General features: G+C 46.8%; 1 protein-coding gene across 4 annotated transcripts in view; it reads right to left on the bottom strand.

Annotated features, from left to right (window-relative positions):
• Window positions 1-2,539: 2,539 nt before the first annotated feature.
• Window positions 2,540-18,920, bottom strand: part of rasgrf1 (Ras protein specific guanine nucleotide releasing factor 1) — a 130,300-nt gene continuing 113,919 nt past the window's right edge. For all 4 annotated transcript variants that reach the window (XM_078241184.1, XM_078241185.1, XM_078241186.1 and 1 more), the window contains 9 exons: window positions 14,986-15,098; window positions 13,757-13,817; window positions 13,569-13,663; window positions 12,438-12,522; window positions 10,474-10,671; window positions 10,297-10,376; window positions 8,768-8,885; window positions 6,821-6,889; window positions 2,540-2,632 (listed from right to left, as the gene is read on the bottom strand). In XM_078241184.1, coding sequence (XP_078097310.1) covers window positions 2,540-2,632; window positions 6,821-6,889; window positions 8,768-8,885; window positions 10,297-10,376; window positions 10,474-10,671; window positions 12,438-12,522; window positions 13,569-13,663; window positions 13,757-13,817; window positions 14,986-15,098 — 912 coding nt within the window. The remainder of the gene's footprint in view (window positions 2,633-6,820; window positions 6,890-8,767; window positions 8,886-10,296; window positions 10,377-10,473; window positions 10,672-12,437; window positions 12,523-13,568; window positions 13,664-13,756; window positions 13,818-14,985; window positions 15,099-18,920) is intronic.

Here is an 18,920-nt window from a genome sequence, read left to right as displayed (position 1 = left end):
TGCTCCGAATAAATATCTCATTCTTTCATCGTGCTCGGGCCAATCCTCCATGCTTGCATCATAAGATTCCAGCTTCCCAAACCCTAACATTTTCAATATCTCCCCGTCACTGTGTTACCGGCTTCATTGAAAAGCAAGGCTGTCTGAAACTTTTCTTGTCGCCAGTGTAATAACTCAGGAAGCCCAATTGGAAAGGAATGTGGTTTACTACAGAATGCAAAATAATGCCACTACCGTGGTGCACACACACAAGTGCCCGCCTGGGATTACAGTTCAGCCTAGGCCTACCTGAAAAAAGGCTCAGGTAATGAGTTCCAGCTGGGCAGGCTATTGCCTGTTACCAGGGGAACTCATACTCAACGAGCTACACAGGAAGATCAATCAATGATTTCCCATGGACTTCGGGGGGGTGGGGGGAGGGGGGGGTGGGGGGAGGGGGGGCGGGGGGACGGGGAGGGGGGCGGGGGGAGGGGGGGTGGGGGGAGGGGGGTCCGGGGGGACGGGGGCGGGGGGAGGGGGGGCAGGAGGAGGGGGGGCGGGGGGAGGGGTGAGGGGGGGGCGGGGGATGGGGGAGGGGGGGCGGGGGGAGGGGGGGGCGGGGGGAGGGGGGAGGGGGGCGTGGGAGGGGGGGCGGGAGGAGGGGGGGCGGGGGGAGGGGGGGCGGGGGAGGGGGGGGCGGGAGGAGGGGGGGGGCGGGGGGAGGGGGGGCGGGGGGAGGGGGGGGCGGGGGGAGGGGGGGGCGGGGGGAGGGGGGGCGGGGGGAGGGGGGGGCGGGGGGGAATCACAGTCTGGAAAGGCAAATTGAAACGCAGCGCTGGTATTACCTTGTATTAGACAGCTGTGGCTCCAACTCAATGCTTAGGCCTTTTTGGAGAGTTGTGGGTGCTCTGGGTGATTATAGCAGGTAATCCTACTCAAAACCTTCTGATTTTGATTACCTGCAGAGTGGATGTCTAACTGAATCTTGCTTGTATACTTTACTAGCTGGTCGCTATGTGAAAGGTTAAAATAAAACAATTTCCAAGAAAATGTTAACAGATTTGTGAAAAATGCCTTTACTCATAAAATAATGTTAGATACACGTAGCCTAAGCTTCATGATTCTCATCTCTGCCCAGGGATTTCTAACAGGTGAACCAAAACCTCCGCGGAGTTAACACAACATATCCCATCCTATACATTGGGAACACAGGACATCTCGTTCCAGTCAAAATGGCTCCCGCAAAACTTTAAGCAGCTTTGAGATGTATAGAGAAGCATTGGCCTGAGGATGAGCTTCAGCAGAATTTTGATTTCAGAATTGTTTCTTAAGAATTTAAGTTTGGGACAGGGTAGAAAGTTCATAAAAATGAGGATCAATAAAACTGAGGAATTGTTACTGTTCAGTGTTCTCCAATTAGGTACAGCAGGAGGTAGGTGCAGGTAAATGGCGACTCTACACCACTTTAATGATGTAACTTAACCTCAGAAGGGATCCCTATTGCATCAGTGTGACACCTCCAGCTCCCACACTAATTATTGATGCTAAATGGTCATAGATGTCAAGTCTAGAGGACTTTTATTGTGTCTGCTAAAATTGGATTGAGACTACCCAGATTCATTTCACTTAAGACCCTTAACATCCAGAAAAGGGGTGAGCATGAGCAGGATCCAAAGCAAGGCCCGAGAGGCGCTAACCCAGCCCTTACCAAAGAAAGGAATCATTTGACCAATCAGTTTGAACTTAATTTGGACCCAGAAATTGAAGTATGGTGAGTTAAACACTCAGAGAGGGAGAAAACCGTCACCTGAACATTGTGGGATATGAACTCTGATCCTCTCAGGAAAGGATGTTGTGTTGATCAATGATATCAGATTGCCCTTCAACAGTGTGAGGGAACTTTCACACCACCAATCAGGGAAGAGAAAACAACTGGGTTTCAACCTTTTACCCAATGATAATTGGAGAGTGTGTAGATGACACGATCCTTCATCATTAAGAAGGGGCCTTCATCCCATCAAGCTGAGCTGGATTAGAAGCAGGTCCCAGAGGTGAGAGGATAGTGCAATAACCCCCTTCATCAGGGAGGTGAGACATTGGCGTCATCATTCTGGGGCATGAACTCAGCTCCCAGTGGTGAAGAGAGTCTGCTGACCATCTAAATCACACAACCCTTCAACAGAGAGGAGAGGCTTTCAATCCCAGCATTCTGGGCTGGATTGGAAACCAGAAAGGACAATGTTCTGGCCCAATATGCCATCCATTCCAAGACATTTTAAAGAAGTTTCTCTTAGGTTTTCTAAGATTGCTGAAATGATTCAATTGGTATCACAAAAACCTACTACCGCTGCAGTGTTTTCATTTGGAAAAGGTTTGCTCTAGAGAAAGAGTACAGCAGCCGGTTATTGTCAGGTTCCCCTGCTGAGCAGACAGATGGTTGGTGCACTCCTCGGCTATTTTCGTGTCTACTTGTCAGCGAAGGCCCCATGCACAGCAGGTTGGAGGAGAGCAGTGATATCATCATTGATGCAAGGTTTCTGATGCAAGGGATGGTTGGGATTCAGGTCAGAAGCTTTGGTTCTATCCTCAGGGATGCTTCATAAAGACTTTCTTCATCCATGACATTCGACTGGACCAGCAAATATCGGGCCACCTGATTGAAGCAAAAAAAGAAGAATCCTATGAGGACTTGGTGATTTTGAAACGGAGTGGAGTTGGTCATAGCAGTCGATAAGAATGCAAATGTCTATAGTCTACAAACTGACCAGAGTAAAGTTCAGAATTGCTTTTTGATCATATAGCTGAAAATATGCAGCATGTCCAATTTACAGCCTAAATCTCAATTTCATTTCCAGCTGAGAAATGGAGTAGGTAACTCAATATTGTTGCCTCTTCAGTTGGAAAGTGCACATACTTAGAAATCTGCAGTTTACTTTCCGCTGCTTATTTATTTGGAGTTGATGTCATTGGCAAGGTATTATGGGACTGGAGTAGCATCTAGGCTCAACTGAGAAGGGGGACATCAGTGAAACACTTGGGTTTTTAACAGCAATCATGAGGGATTTTAACTAATGATTGGGTTAGACAGCTGAGGTTGTTCTCCTTGGAGCAAAGGAGCTTGAGGGGTTTAATCGTAGAATCCTACAGTATAGAAGGAGGCCATTCGGCCCATTAAGTATGCACCGACCACAATCCCAACCAGGCCCTATCCCCATAACCCCATGCATTTACCCTAGCTAGTCCCCCTGACACAAAGGGGCAATTTAGCATGGCCAATCCAACTAACCTGTGTATCTTTGGACTGTGGGTGGAAACCGGAGCACCTGGAGGAAACCCACACAGACACGAGGTGAATGTGCAAACTCCACACAGACAGTGACCCAAGCCGGGAATCGAACCCAGGTCCCTGGCGCTGTGAGGCAGCAGTGTTCTATTTGATAGAAGTGTACAAGATTATGGTACGGTAGACAAAAAGATATGGTAAGGATAAGGTTGAGAGAAAGACGCTATTCCCATTAACTGATGGTACAAGATCCAGGGGAACAAGTCTAAGGTTTTGACCAGAGGTGCAAAGGATAGTGTTTATACAGCGAGTGGTACTAACCTGGACTCGCTGCCTATGAGGATGACGGAAGCAGAGACAAGTTATGATTTCAAAGGGAAATTGGCTGGGCACTTGAGGGAAATAAACTTGCAGTGTTATTGTGATAGAGCAGGGGAATAGTTCTGACTCAATAGCTCGACAGAGAGGTAGCATGGACCCAATGGGCTGAATGGCCTCTTGCTGTCCTGTAAGGACCTCATGATTCCAACAGCTTCTCAGTCATTGCGTCACCCCACAGATTTTTTTATTCTTTCACAGGATGTGGGCGTCACTGGCATTTATTGCCCATCCTTAATTGCCCTTGAGAAGGTGGTGGTGAGCTGCCTTCTCGAAACGTTGCAGTCCATATGGTGTAGGTACACCACAGTGCTGTTAGGGAGGATTTTGATCCAGTGACAGTGAAGTAACAGTAATATATTTCCAGCCAGGGTGCATTGAATTCAATCTCCTATCTTGGAACCATAGAATTTGAACTCATTGCCTCTTATTTGTTAGTCCAGTACCCTAACCTTACATGCAGTTCACTAGCCTTCATCACTGCCCATTATATTGGAAATCCCATGTACTTGGCTACCTGGAGCTGCTCCGTATCCTGAATGTTGGTTGCAAATTGGATAACTGCAGGAGATTCAACTGAAACTAAAGCTTTGTAGCCAGTTTAAAAAATCAATCCATCCATGTTCACTCTGGTGGGGTCTGGAATTTAGCAGAATTAGTTGGGAGCATTATCAGACAATCTGCTGTACCGCTTGTTTGAAGGTTTCTCAATGCTACCGTTTCACTTGTCTTCCTCCAATCATCTCTCTCCCCCTTTCGCAGACTGATGCAATACCCATCACCCCCACCCCATGGCACTGCCCCTTGGCACTGCCCAGGCAGTTCCAGGGGGCAGTGCAAGGGGGATGCATTTTGTGGGGGATGGCGGGGGTGGGGTGGTATTTATGTATTCATTTTTAAAAGTTGGGATGCCCTTTAAAAATGGTGCCCTGATCTTTTTAAACAGGTGCCCCAATATTTTGCAAACCTAAGTTGATGAAGCCCGCCTCACCAATGGGATCTGCCATGTTACTTTTCTCCACTGATAGGCTAAAAATATGGCAGAGGAAGCCGTCCCTGGATCCGGAGGCTTCCCCCGCTACACCACTCTGCAAAAAAAATGGAAAATTCTGCCCATTTAAAAAAAAATTTGGGATGACAGGATTGTCCCTCCCTGAGGAAATGTGACAGGGAGTTGCAAGATTCAAACTCAGGATGCTCAACTTAGCAAGTTTCAGAGTTGGAGCTGCCATCAGTCTAAAGGGCTATGCAGAGGTCAAAGGGCAATCAATCCTCCCCCTCCCACCCACCACAGGATACGAGGAAGTGTTGTGTTCCAAGCACTGGGCTCGAAAACTGTTTCCTTGATAAAACAACATGATAAGGAGAATGGCCAATGGAGAATAGCATTTTAAAAATGCTGCAGGCTCATGAAAAATTAGTAGGTTTATTGGGAATTCAAGGATGACTTGTGGGGCAGTGAGTAGTGCCCCCGCCTCTGAATCGGAATCTCCGGGTTCGAGTCCCACCCCAGGACCTGATGACCAAGGAAGGTGCGTTCATAACACAGCCAAACAGGTGGAGTGTCAACCGGCAAATCCTTCCAGACGCGCCAATGGCTGGGAGACTCCTGGGAGCAAATTTCCCCCTTCAGCCTGATGCACCATCAATCGAGCAAAGACTAGTTTGTATGCAAGAACAAATAGGCTTTTATTAGCAAAAGACTTGGAGCACACCCATGCCGATGAACTGGTCCAGACTGAGGCAGGGGGATGGGGAGCAGTCGCCTTTATACCTGGACCGGGGGGGGGGGGGGAGTCTCGGGTAGGGCCGGCAGGGATGTGCCCAGGCATGTCACATATACAGGTAATAAGCTAACAGTGGTTTACCACACTGCCCACCATGGGAATTGTAGCGGGCGAGGGGCGGACCATGGAAAGGTTCATTGACCTCGGGCAGGATTTTCCGGTTTTGGGGCGAGCGCGGTCGGAAAATTCCACCCCTGGTCAGCCATTCTTGATGTGGAGTAGCGCCCTTCAAGCTGTAAACTTCCAGCCACAGAGTAGCAACCTGTTCCGGGAATTACTAGCTTTGGAAACAGGTGAAAGTTTGCCTTAGTGAGCCATTGGATATGGGAAGAGAACTGGAATTGGGAATTTCGAATTGTGACCTTCAATTATCATGATCCATTTTGAAATTTTCTACTTTAGGATTCCTTTATCTGAACTTATCTCCCCTGTCAGTGTGTCCAGACGAACATTCCCCAGATTCTAAAATGAAAGCAAAATACTGCGGGTGCTGGAAAACTGAAATAAAAACAGAAAATGTTGGACAAATTCAGCAGGTCTGGCAGCATCTGTGGGGAGAGAAACAGTTGACATTTTGCATCTGTATGGCTCTCCTAGACGTCTAGATAACCAAAGATCTACGGCTTAGGTGGATTGGCCATGCTAAATTGACCCTAGTTCCAGGGGGATTTGCAGGGTAAATGTGTGGGGTTACGGGGATAGGGCCTGTGTGGGATTGTTGTCGGTACAGACTCAGTGGGCCAAATGGCCTCCTTCTGTACTGTTGGGATTCTATGATTCTAATTTAAAATAAAATCTCTGGAGATGGGCATCACCGGTAAGTAATTGTTCATCTGTAGTTGCCTTTTGACAAGGTGGTATCGAATTGCCTTCTTGAATTGCTGTTAGCGCACGTAGTGAAGGAACACCACCAGAGGGGGGCAGAATTCCAGTATCCTGATCAGCGGTGATGAAGGATATATGTCCAAGTTTGGATGGCGATTGAACTCAGAGGGAAAGCACTGGTTTAGCTGTGAAAGCAGTCTGCATACCCACTCTCTCTGCAGCAGTGGGTGGAGTTAGGCAGGGCTGAAAAAATGGGAGATAAGTTGGAAGGAAATGAGCTTAAAATTAAATCTAAAAGTTGGGTTAAAATAAAGATATATTAAAGGTTATCGCTCAGTTATTGTGGGAGTGCTGCACTGTCAGATCATTTTAAACCAAGGTAATGTCTGCTGTTCAAATCGATGTCAAGGATTTCACGGTGCTATTCAAGACCAAAGGAGGAGTTCTCCTGATGTCCTGGCCAACTTTCCTCTTCCAAATAACTCCATCAAAAACTATTTCCATATTTCCACTCAGGAAAAGACATGGCAAAGCTTTTTAATTTACACAGAACTTAAAATGAACCAACCTTGGGTTGTTGCTCTATCTTATAGGCAGTCTGCTGGAATTGTCTGATTTCTCGAATTATGTGAGATATCTGTTGATATAAATGCAGCATGAAGACAGGCACAGCAATCTATTGCATTGATGGAGCTTTCCAGCCACTAGCCAAACACAGATACAGTTGAACAAACACATCAGTGTAAGTCTATTTGAACGTCCTTGTATAAAATAACACAGGCACGTGAGAAGGGCCATCTGATCGCCCGTGATTTTACCCCGATATAACAACTGCCTTCATTGTCTTTTGCCTAGTATTTACTGTCCAACTGAGTTAAAGTTTTGATTGTGCTCCTGGATCTGAATGTTTCAGAGAATCCCTACAGTGCAGAAGAGGCCATTCAGCCCATTGAGTCTGCACCGACTCTCTGACAGAGCATCTTATCCAGGTCCTCTCCCTGCCCTATCCCTGCAACCCCACACAGCTACCATACATCTTGGGAGACTAAGGGACAATTTAGCTTGGTCAATCAACCTAACCTACACATCTTTGGACTGTGGGACAAAGACTGTGGGACAAAACTGGGGCACCTGGAGGAAACCCACGCAGACACGGGAAGAACTTGCAAACTCCACACAGACAGTGACCCAAGGCTGGAATTGAGCCCAGGTCCCTGGCGCTGTGAGGCAGCTCTTAAAAATGAATAGAAGCCCATTAACATTTACATTAAGCTTGATGGACCCAATCAGTATCAACAGCAATGAAGATGTATCAGGGATTGGCTAGGCAAGGTGTCATAGAGTCATACAGATTTACTGCATGGAAACAGGCCCTTCGGCCCAACTTGTCCATGCCACCCTTTTTTTCAAACCCCTAAGCTAGTCCCAATTGCCCGTGTTTGGCCCATATCCCTCTATATTCATCTTACCCATGTAACTCTCTAAACGTTTTTTAAAAGACAAAATTGTACCCGCCTCTACTACTACCTCTGGCAGCTTGTTCCAGACACTCACCACCCTCTGCGTGAAAAAATTGCCCCTCTGGACACTTTTGTATCTCTCCCCTCTCACCTTAAACCTATGCCTCTAGTTTTAGACTCCCCTAGATATTGACTATCTAGCTGATCTGTGCCTCTCATTATTTTATAGATCTCTATAAAATCACCCCTCAGCCTCCTACGCTCCAGAGAAAAAAGTCCCAGTCTATCCAGCCTCTCCTTATAACTCAAACCATCAAGTCCTGGTAGCATCTTAGTAAATCTTTTCTGCACTCTTTCTAGTTTAGTAATATCCTTTCTATAATAGGGTGACCAGAACTGTACACAAGGGAAATACAGTATCACAATTTCCTGATCAAGACCACTATCGAGGGACCACTACTAGAAATGAAAGTTTTATCAGGTGATGACAAGATCAGGCTTTAGTGTGATGCCCTGATTGTCAAATAGTCTTGACCATACACTGACCTGTATCACACAGGAAGAGTATCCATTTGAGAAGAGGTGCCAGAGGGTAGTTATTGCCCTTCAGGCTCTATGCCTTCAGGGGAAGGGAGTATAACTGTTGGCAGATACAATACACCCATTTTGTGTCTGTCTGAACCAAATTTCTCTCCTGCTATATAATGGAAATAAAAGCTTTGGAAAATGTGGAACAGCTATTTTGTTGTGTTCTTGGATGAGTGGCCACGCCCTGGATCTACAGGATGGATCCTATTGGTCCCTTGTCAGTAAGGCGCATCTCAAACTTTCTGTCAGAGATTCGTTTGTGACACCCTAGCTATGACTGTAACACTTCATTCTGCACTCTCTCCTTTCCTTCTCTATGAATGGTATGCTTTGTTTGTATAGCGCGCAAGAAACAATACCTTTCACTGAAAACTAATGCATGTGACAATAATAAATCAAATCAAATCAGAGGAGGAAACGTGGTTGAACAAAGAGAAAATGAACAAATCCAATCTCTATGGACCTACCATTCTCATCTTGGAGAAGTTGACTAAACCATCTTCAGTATAATTTGGTGTTCCCTCCTCAATGAATGCCAGGTCTGTTAGGTACATCCCCAAATAAGGAACACACGGAGGGTCACAACTTTAGACAAAAAAGAGAAATTATCCATTAAACATGAAGCTTTATGGGCCTCGCTCATCCTGAAAGCGTAAAATCCCTCCCGAGGTCAATGGACATTTTCATTGTCCGCCCGTCGCCCACTCCAATTCCCGTGGCGAGTGGGGCGGTAAAATTCCGGCTTATAACTTTTACACCACGACTGGGAGTGTGTATCCTGTATCTGCTGCCGCCTCAGCACAGCTGGTGGCTGGAAAATGGGTTGGAGAACTCTTACACTCTGCACAATACTTTGGTTGTAGATCATTTTGGATTGATATTCGAATGACAGAAATATGTCACCACACTTTAGAAAAGATGTCCAGATCCTAGTGAAGGTGTAGGGGAGGTTTAACTCGAATGCTGCCAGAGATGAGGGACTTCAGTTATTTGGCGTGATCAGAGAGTTCTCCTTAGAACAGCAAAGCTCGTGAGGAGATATAATTGAGATGTTCAAAATTGTGAAAAGGTTTAATAAGGTAAATAAGGATAAATTGTTTCCATTGGCAGAAGGGCTGATTAGCTGAGGAGACAGATTTAAGATGGTTGTTAAATGAACCGTAGAGGGAATGCACACATTATTCGATGTAATGAGATGTTATGATCTGGAATTCACTGCATGAAAAGGTGGCAGAGTAGATTCAACAGCTACTTTCAAAAGGGACTTGCATAAATACAGGAAAAGAATTGCAGGGCTTTTGGGGAATGTAAGAGAACATAGAATCCCTACAGTGCAGAAGGAGGCCATTGGGCCCATCGAGTCCGCACTGACAACAATCCCACCCAGGCCCTATCCCCGTAACCTCACACATTTACCCCGCTAATCCCTCTAACCTGAAGTGGATAGCTCTTTCAAAGGGCCAGCACAGGCATGATGAGCTGAACGGCCTCCTACTATGCTGTATGGCTGTGATTTTATGGACAAAGTTAAATGGATTCAGGGTTCTTCTTCATCTGAAGCAATCTTATGGAAGGGTCAGGTGGATGAGCTATTCTGGAGGTGTGCCCCAGTACAGTTTGTGCTCGTGACGGTGGGCAGAAGTCTGGGCAGGTCTGACCCTGACAGCAACCACTTAGCATGAGGCAGTGGCCAATGCCAAAACAAGACATGGCAGAAGCCACAATCATCGCTGGCTCTGTTGCCTACGGTTACTGTTCAGTCCTGTTTCCCAAGATTCAGTAGGATAGATCTTGGACTCTTGTGTCTAAATGGCAGAATCAAACTGGCCACCTGTTATTCTGCCAATCTTTGTGTCAATCATATTGCCCATGATATCGGGAGAGACATGTAATAAATAGGCAACCCCAAGAGCTGGCACCTGTTTAACACAACTGCCCAAGGCTGATTTCGATTCCTACGGTTTACACAGCTTCTTTTGAGGAAATTGAAACCTACTTTTTCAAAGCCTCTCTGAGGTTTTTGAATCGTCCTTCAGAAGACACCAGCTTTTGCAACTTGTCGATTAATGCCTTCGTCTGAAACAGAGCAAGGGAAAGTGAGTTGAACACAGACCAACTCCACCTAAAGGAGGCTGAAGAAGTTAATCCAATAATGGCTGCCCGCTACACCCACCTGTTTTGATACTTTCAGCCACGTCTTCTTCAAGCGGAAGATGGCGCTTCGGTTCAGTGCGGAGGTTATCACCAGCACAGCGTTGTAGTTGTGTAGACACTTGCAGATGTCTGCCACCGCTACCCATTTCTCGATGGCTCCCGTTCTAGCATTAACATCATCGCTCTTCAGAATCTCTGAAGCTATTAAGTTGCTGATCTGAGAGAGATAGAAAGAAATTGTAACTTCATCATCCAGCTATTGTGTCCCACTCTGGACACCGCACTTTAGAAAGGAAATCGAGGTTTGGAAGAGGGTCCAGAGGAGATTTACTAGAAATGTACTGGGGTCATGGGGAGACTGGAGAAGCTGCAATTGTTCTCCCTAGAGCAGAGAAGGTTCAGATTTAATAGAGATATTCAAAATGATGAGGGATTTTGACTGAGTAGATAGGAAGAAGTGGTTTCAGTGGGGGGAGAGATGGTGACCAGAGAACGCAGATTGAAGATAAATGGCAGAAGAAGCAAAGAGGCGGTGAGGAAAGTATTTACTTTTATTTGGTAAACTTCATTTACCAAGTTCTTATGATCGGGACTACACTGCCTGAAAGGATGGTGGAAGCTGATTTCAAAAGGGAATTGGATAAATACTTGAAAAAGAGAAATTTGCAGGGCTATGGGAAAGTTCAGAAGGATGAACTGGATTGCTTTTTCAAAGAGTAGTACAGGCAGGCTGGGCCAAATGGTCTCCTATACTGTAAGATTCCGTAATTCTATGAAATAGGTTATCCCGTTTCCATCTCAAGTGGCTGAGCGTTCCAATGGAAAACAGTTGGAACTCCAAGACCTTTTGGGTTGCTCGGAAGGAGGAAAATTGTAAAACAAGGATGGAGAGGAGACTGAGGAGCAGAATCCATTGCTGAGTGTAGGCTATTGCCAGCTATCCAATGCTGAGGATCAGGAACTGTTACAGGGCAGTGTGTGTAAAATGGATGCTGGGCAGAGCATTTAGCAATGGGATGATGCCTTGCACAATCTCTCCAGGCTCCGATTCCATTGCTAAACTCTTGAGGCCCATCTCACTCTTGTGGAAGCCTGAATCAGGTGTGATGTCCCCTTGAAATTATAAATTGAAGGATCAATTTCTGAGAATCATCTTCTGGAATCTTCTGAAATCCTGTCATGTTCAGGAGTCTCCAGCACTCTCGCTGTGGCTCCCAAATCAAATCCTTCCAATGGAGCCTGAAGAGCAAGAGCAGTCCCTGACGCAGGATCAATCCCCCATTCCCACTATCCTCCACCCCAATAAAGGCCAAAATTTAACCTTTACTTTATTTTAAATTGGTTAATGTCTGCATCAAAATAGCCAACAAAACATCCAGAGCAGATCTAATGGTTGATTTTCACATGGAGTGTACATTAGGCAGGTGCTGGGTTTGGTATTCAGTCACAGAGACAGAAATGATATCAACTGATCCAAGCTGATACACAAAGACTTATTTTCATAGAATCATAGAATTCTACAATGCGGAAGGAGTCTGCACAGACCACAATCCCACCCAGGCCCTATCCCCATAATCCCATGCATTTACCCTAGCAGGTCCCCCTGACACTAAGGAGCAATTTATCATGGCAATCCATCTAACCCGCATATCTTTCGACTGTGGGAGGAAACCGGAGCACTCGGAGGAAACCCACGCAGACACGGGGAAACCATGCAAACTCCACACAGACAGCGATCCAAGCCGGGAATCGAACCCAGGCCCCTGGCGCTGTGAGGTAGCAGTGCTAACCACTGTGCCACCGTGTCGCCCAGTGAGACTGGGGAACCATAGATAAAGCACATTAGTGGAAAGTAACATTAAAGGTGTGAAGCACAATGGATTCAGAAACCCTTACTTCTCCACTGCTGTAGAAACCTCCTTTTGCACTGTAGGGATTCTATGGTTCACCATCTGTCTAACACCCTAGACAGTTTGTACTCACATCATTGAAGTGTTTGGTGGTTTTCATAATGTATGGGGCTCTCTCATTTTTCTCAGGTTTCATCCAGCCCTGACCAAAAAACTCCCTGTGGGAAGAGCAAAACCATTAACATTTAACCAGGTGAAAATATTGCTTACTGGTTTCATCTAGCCTCCTGTGACATGGTAAGACAGTACAGGCTGGGATTCTTTTCTCTTGAAGAGAGAATTCTGAAGGGTGACAAACTATATTTATTTAAAAATATAAAGGGGTTTCAAAAGATCAGGTATGAAGAAGATATTCCACTTGTGATGGAAACCGAGGGGGGAATTTTCCCGTCCCGCCCGCTACGAGAATCGTAGTGGGTGCGGGGGGGGGGGGGGGGGGGGGTGGGGGGGGAATGGTGGGGAGGGGTGAGAGGTGGATCATGCTAAGGTCCGTTGACCTCGGGCAGGATTTTCCGGTTTTGGGATGAGCGTGGCTGGAAAATCCCACCCTAAATAAATTAAATACTTTTTCTATTTATTCACAGAATCTGAACATCCAGCATTTATTACCCATCCCTAAGTGCCCAAGGGAAGGCGGAATAACAACAGAGTCAACTATTAAACTACTTCAAAAAATAGTTAAGAGCTAAGTGTCTGGAGTTACACTTAGGTCAGACCAGGTAAGGGAGGGCAGATTTCCTTCCCTGAAGAACACTCATGGGCCAGTTGGGTTTTTATGACAATCCAACAGCTTCATGATCACTATGACAGAGACTTTATTCAATTCACTGAATTTAACAACCTCAGCTTCCATGGTGGGAATTGAACTCATGACTTTGAGTCCCGCCTCCCACTTATTAGTCCTGTCTTTAAATACAATGCTGCTATTCCCGATAGTCACTAATAAACCCAGCAAAGAATTCAAGAAAATCCCCCTTACCCAGTGAGTGGCTCGAATGTGGAACTCCCAGCACAAGTCGTTGCAGCAAATTGTATAGATATACTTAAAAGCAAGTATATGTGGGAGAAATGAATGGAAGTACGGAATGACTGGATGAGGTGAAGTCAGGATGGGAGGAGCCTTGAGTTGGTCTGTTTTTGTGACATGCATTCTATGTAATTCTGCGAAAGGTATTTAGCTCCTGGTGGATTAAACACGACTTACTCATATGGAATACACCCAAAGATAAGATGATCCAATAATGTCAACTCCTCAGCTATCTCCAGGGCAGAAAGATTTTCAAATGTCTCTTCCTCCGCCTTTCCAAAGAAGAGGAAAGAAAATGGGACTTTAGAAAGAAAACTTCTCAAGCCACATCTCGAATAAAAGCTTCACATAAAAAAAATACTAACCATGTTCATGATCTCATCCAGAGTTGTTTGATGGTCCACTGAGTCTTCTTGGCTCAGAGTCCTGGAGGTTGGAAACATGCTGTACTATTAAACACATGATACTGACAGGAGATATGACAAAAGACTTTAAAATACTCAAAACTGTGGATAGCATTGACGTAACTAAACTAGTCATCTCAGACATAAAGCTCAGGATTAGAGCGCACAGGTACAAGATTCACAGACCATTAGCAAAGTTAGAGATGATTTAAAAATCGTTTGTGATATATAAATAATTTACTGACCTGATAGTCACTTTGGCGAATGCCAAGCAGCCTCACTTACTTGGTTCCCCTGGATAGATAATACTAGAACTGTGGCCCTAAAGGTAGACCCTTAAGAAACAAAATATCGTCACCAAGCTCCACATTCCGTATTGAACAGACTAGAGTTCATTTTTCTTGAAGAGAGGTGGCTCAGAGGTGACCTGATTGGGGTCTTTAACATCATGGGAAGGTTTGATCGGGTAAACTCAGAGAGGATGTTTACATTTACAACAGAGCCCAGAATTAGGGTGCATTGATACAAAATTGGCACGGGGCGGCACAGTGGTTAGCACTGCTGCCTCACAATGGACCTGGGTTCAATTCCCAGCTCAGGTCACTGTCTGTGCAGAGTCTGCACATTCTCCCCGTGTCTGCGTGGGTTTCCTCCGGGTGCTCCGGTTTCCTCCCACAGTCCAAAGATGTGTGGGTTAGCTTGATTGGCCTTGCTAAATTGCTCCTTAGTGTCAGGGAGACTAGCTAGGGTAAGTGCATGGGGTTATAGGGTTAGGGTCTGGGTGGGTTTATGGTCGGTCAGACTTGATGGGCTGAATGACCTCCTTCTGCACTGTAGGATTCTATGATTCTATAAAGCTGATAGGAAATTGAGAAAAAACCTATTTATTCAGAGAGTGGTGAGAATGTAGGGCTTGCTACCACAGGGAGTGATTAAGGAGAATAGTGTGGATGCATTTCAGGGCAAGCCAGTGAAACACGTGAGGGAGAAAGTAGTGATTGGGTGAGATGATGAGGAGCAGGAGAAGGTTGGGATGGATCATAATCACCAGCATTGATTAACTGGGAAAAATGGTCTCTTTCTGTGCTGTACATTCCATGAAAAGCCACAGGAGCTCATTCTGAACAAGTATCTGTTTGTGGTTAAGAGTTTGTGTATGTTTTTGTTGGAGGTTTCTCAGGAAGACTTGCCTGATGATGTTCGCAGCTGCTTTCCTCTCCTGTGTCAGCAGCTCAGGGTCGTGAATGACCTCCTCCAGAAAACCAATCACTTTGGTTTTCAGTTCAGTGTTTGATTCAAAATCCTGTGGGTGAAGGGATGGATAACAATTAGCATTGCCCATAAACCCCGGTAAAGTTCCCAATGCTCCAGGAGAACCAAAGATTAAAATGGAGCCTCATTCCAAGGACAGGATTTCAATAAACCAGGGTGCTTGCAAACTTGATGTCAATTTGATGCTGAGTTGAGCTTCCTAAGGCACATCCCCTCCATCATCATCGGCCCTCCTTTCACCTCAATAACATCGCCCATCTCCACCAATGCCCAGCTTATCCAGACCATTGCTACCTCCACATTGCTCCTCCAATTCTGACACCTTGAGCAGCCCTGATCTTAGTTGCTCCACCACTGGCAGCCCTGCTTTCACTGTCTGGATCCTAAACTCTGGAATTCCCCCCCTTTGGGTATGGATTTGCCTCTCCATATCACTCCCCATTTTTAAGACGCTCCTTTAAAACTTTAATCAAGATTTTGATCATCTTTATAATATCTCCTTATGTTGCTTGGTGTCAAAGTTTGTTTGACGGTACTCCGAGCTTATGGTATTATATTACTTTCAAGGTGCAATGTAAATAACATATCAGGCGGAATTTTACCAGCCCGAGGCTCGTAACATCATGCCCGAGGCCAATGGAGAATGCCGTTCTGCCAGCCTTGCCCACCCCGATTTTGGGCCAGGCGTGCCAGGCGTGCCAGTAAAATCAGAGCCATAGGGTGGAATTTTACGAGAATGATTCCAAGTGTCCAGTTAGCGTGAAAATGGGAGAGTTGCAGATCTGTTTTTTGGGCGAGTTTTCAAGCCCAATCTTGTGCACATAGTGAATGGAAAAATGGTCTAGACCATTTCTAGCTACTGCAGGCAGTGGGTTGGGCTTAATTTATCAGCCAGCTGCAGAGGGAGCTATTGTGCATGAGCAGATCTCTGTGGGAGTGGCAGATCACAAGCCCAACATTACCCGTTGGGAAGTGCCAAGGTGCCCGTTGGGCATTACCGAGGTGCCAGGCTGGCACTGCTAAGGTGCTAGGCTGGCACTGCTAGGCTTGTACGGCCCAAGGGGCATCTCGCCCTTGCCCTCGGTCTCCCCAGGGGGCCTCAATGGCCTCTGGTTCTACTGGCGAGGCCAACGTGACTGTTCCCCATGCATGGGAAGCGGGTGCCAGAGAGAATCTCTCCCAGTGACACCATAAAGGCAAACGAGCGGCACAATGGCATAATGGTTAGCACTGCTACCTCACAGCATCAGGGACACGGGTTCGATTCCAGCCTCGGGTGACTGTCTGTGTGGAGTTTGCACATTCTCCCCGTGTCTGCGTGGGTTTCCTCCGGGTGCTCCGGTTTCCTCCCACAGTCCAAAGATGTGTGGGTTAGATTGATTGGCCATGCTAAATTGCTCCTTAGTATCGGGGGGACTAGTAGGGTAAATACGTGGGGTTGCAGTGATGGGGTCTGGGTGGAATTGTTGTCAGTGCAGGCTCGATGGGCCAATTCTATGAGCCCGGTTGTTTCAGCGCTGGGTTCGCTAATGCCATGTAAATCCTCATTGGCATCACTGAATCCCCTACACCCTGGAGGTTACCTCTGACCAGAAACTGAACTGGACTAGCCATATAAACACTGTGGCTACAAGAGCAGGTCAAAGGTTAGGAATCCTGCGGCAAAGTAAATCAGGAGTGTGATGGAATACTCTCCACTTGCCTGGATGAGAGCAGTTCCAACAGGGCTTTAGAAGCTCGATGCCATCCAGGACAAAGCAGCCCGCTTAATTGCTACCCATTCTACAAATATTCAATCCCTCCACCATTGGCAACAGCGTGATGCACTGCAGGAACTCACCGAGGTTTCTTAGACAGCATCTTCCAAACCACAACCACTGTCATCTAGAAGGACAAGGGCAGCAGATACTTGGGAAAAGCACCACCTGGACGTTCCCCTCCGAGACACTCACCATCCTGAAAACTTTTTGCCGTCCCTTCACTGTCACTGGTTAAAAAACCTGAAATTCGCTCCCTAATAGCACTGTGGATGGACCTACACCTTGGGGACTGCAGCAATTCAAGAAGGCAGCTCACCACCACCTTTCCAAGGGCAATTAGGGATGGGCAACAGATGCTGGCCTAGCCAGCGATGCCCATGTCCCGTAAATGATTTTGAAAAAATGTAAGTTGTAGTTGCTAATCCATTCACTTGTATTCCTCAGAAACTCAACTCATTAACATCATTTACAATCTATCGCCATTAAACATCACATTTTGAAGGCCCCTGTAAACATTTATAAAACAACTTTCACATCCTTCAAGTGTTTCCCTTGCACTTCTCAACCAATGAAATACTTTTGAAGTTCAGTTTTTTTTTACATTTCGGAAATACACCATTCAAATTGCACACAGAAAACAAAATAAATGACTAGCCAATCCAATGTTTTGGTGGGGCTTGTGGATGAAAATGTTTCAGCTCCAATTTGCTTTTCTACGAATAATGCCGAGGATATTCAATACTCTCCACATTGATGTGGCAATGACTTCAGGGTAATGGGTCCCGGCCCCGCCAATGATATTTAAATGCTTATTTAAATAATTTATTCAGGTTTCTGGTGCAGAGCTGATGACGCCGAATTTGCCTAAAAACGAGTAAATCCTGCTGCTTTTTCCAGCGGAACTTTCAAAATGAATCTCCCGCACTCTGTGCATCACAGAGAACTCTATTCTCGCTGGAGAGGCCGGCAGCATAGCACTGAGCGGGCCACTGCATACGCGCCGATCTGTCAGCACCGAGATTGGCGCATGTGCGGTAGCCAACACTGCTGGCCTCCCAGTCGCTGGCAACACAGCAACACCGCATCGTTGGCCATGCGACCCCCCTACTCCCAACCACCCGACCGCTGGCCTCTCAGCCAGCCCCAACCACCCCTTCCCCCAACCCCGGCAGTCCTGATCTCCCGATCCAACCTCTGACCGCATCCCCCTCCCCCACCCATCCCCCTGCAGCCCCAACATCCCTGGCAGGCCGACCTCACCCCGATGGCCAGCCCCAGTCGCTGGCCTCCCTCCGTCTGTCACTGGTCCAAAGTGCAGAGTGGCACAGGACCCCCTCCACCCCGATCTCCTTCCTCCACTCCCACTGATCTCCAACCCCTGGAGGTCCAGCCCACTATAGGCCCTGTCCCCACTGGCCCTGCCTCTAGGCACTGCCTGATGCCCTGTGGACAGTGCCAAGGTGCTCCCTGGGCATTGCTGCTTTGCCCCTTGGGCAGTGTCAGAGGGCCAGGCTGGCACTACCCAGTTGCCCATGCCCAGGGGCACCCCACCCTTACCCCTGACCTTCTGGCGGGTCTCCATGGCCCACTCTTCACTCCAGCGTGGTTGGGCCACCAGCTTCCCATTAGTAGGGAGCTGTTGTAAATCCTGCTGGAGTGAAACACCCCTGATGGGTGGGGAGAGGCGAGTGGGCCCAGAGACTTCAGTCCCGGCCCTGCTAATGATATTTCAATGCTTATTTAAATAATTTATTCAGGTTTCTGGTGCAGAGCTGATGACGCCGGAAATCTGGTGGCCAGAGGCCGTGGTGCCCAGTGGGAAGCCCCCTAAACAGCCTCCGCTTATGTCTCCTGTCCCACTGTGCTGCTCGAGCAGCGAGCCGGGACAATCGCCCTCACATTTCATCCAAAAAAACTGCAACTGTGAAATGTCAGAATTAGTGTACTATCAAAGAGTTAAAAGCTATTACCCTAATATCACAGACAGAAGTGGGGTCATTTAGCTTGCCCTGATTTCCCCGCACTCTATCTGTCTGGAAACAGAGAGTTTTAAAAAATTTATTCTGATTTCCCTCTTTCTAAATGGTGGCGTA

The sequence above is a fragment of the Mustelus asterias genome, chromosome 24, assembly GCF_964213995.1.
Source record: "Mustelus asterias chromosome 24, sMusAst1.hap1.1, whole genome shotgun sequence".
Taxonomy (NCBI): Eukaryota; Metazoa; Chordata; class Chondrichthyes; order Carcharhiniformes; family Triakidae; genus Mustelus; species Mustelus asterias.
This window is presented reverse-complemented; position numbering and strand designations above follow the sequence as displayed.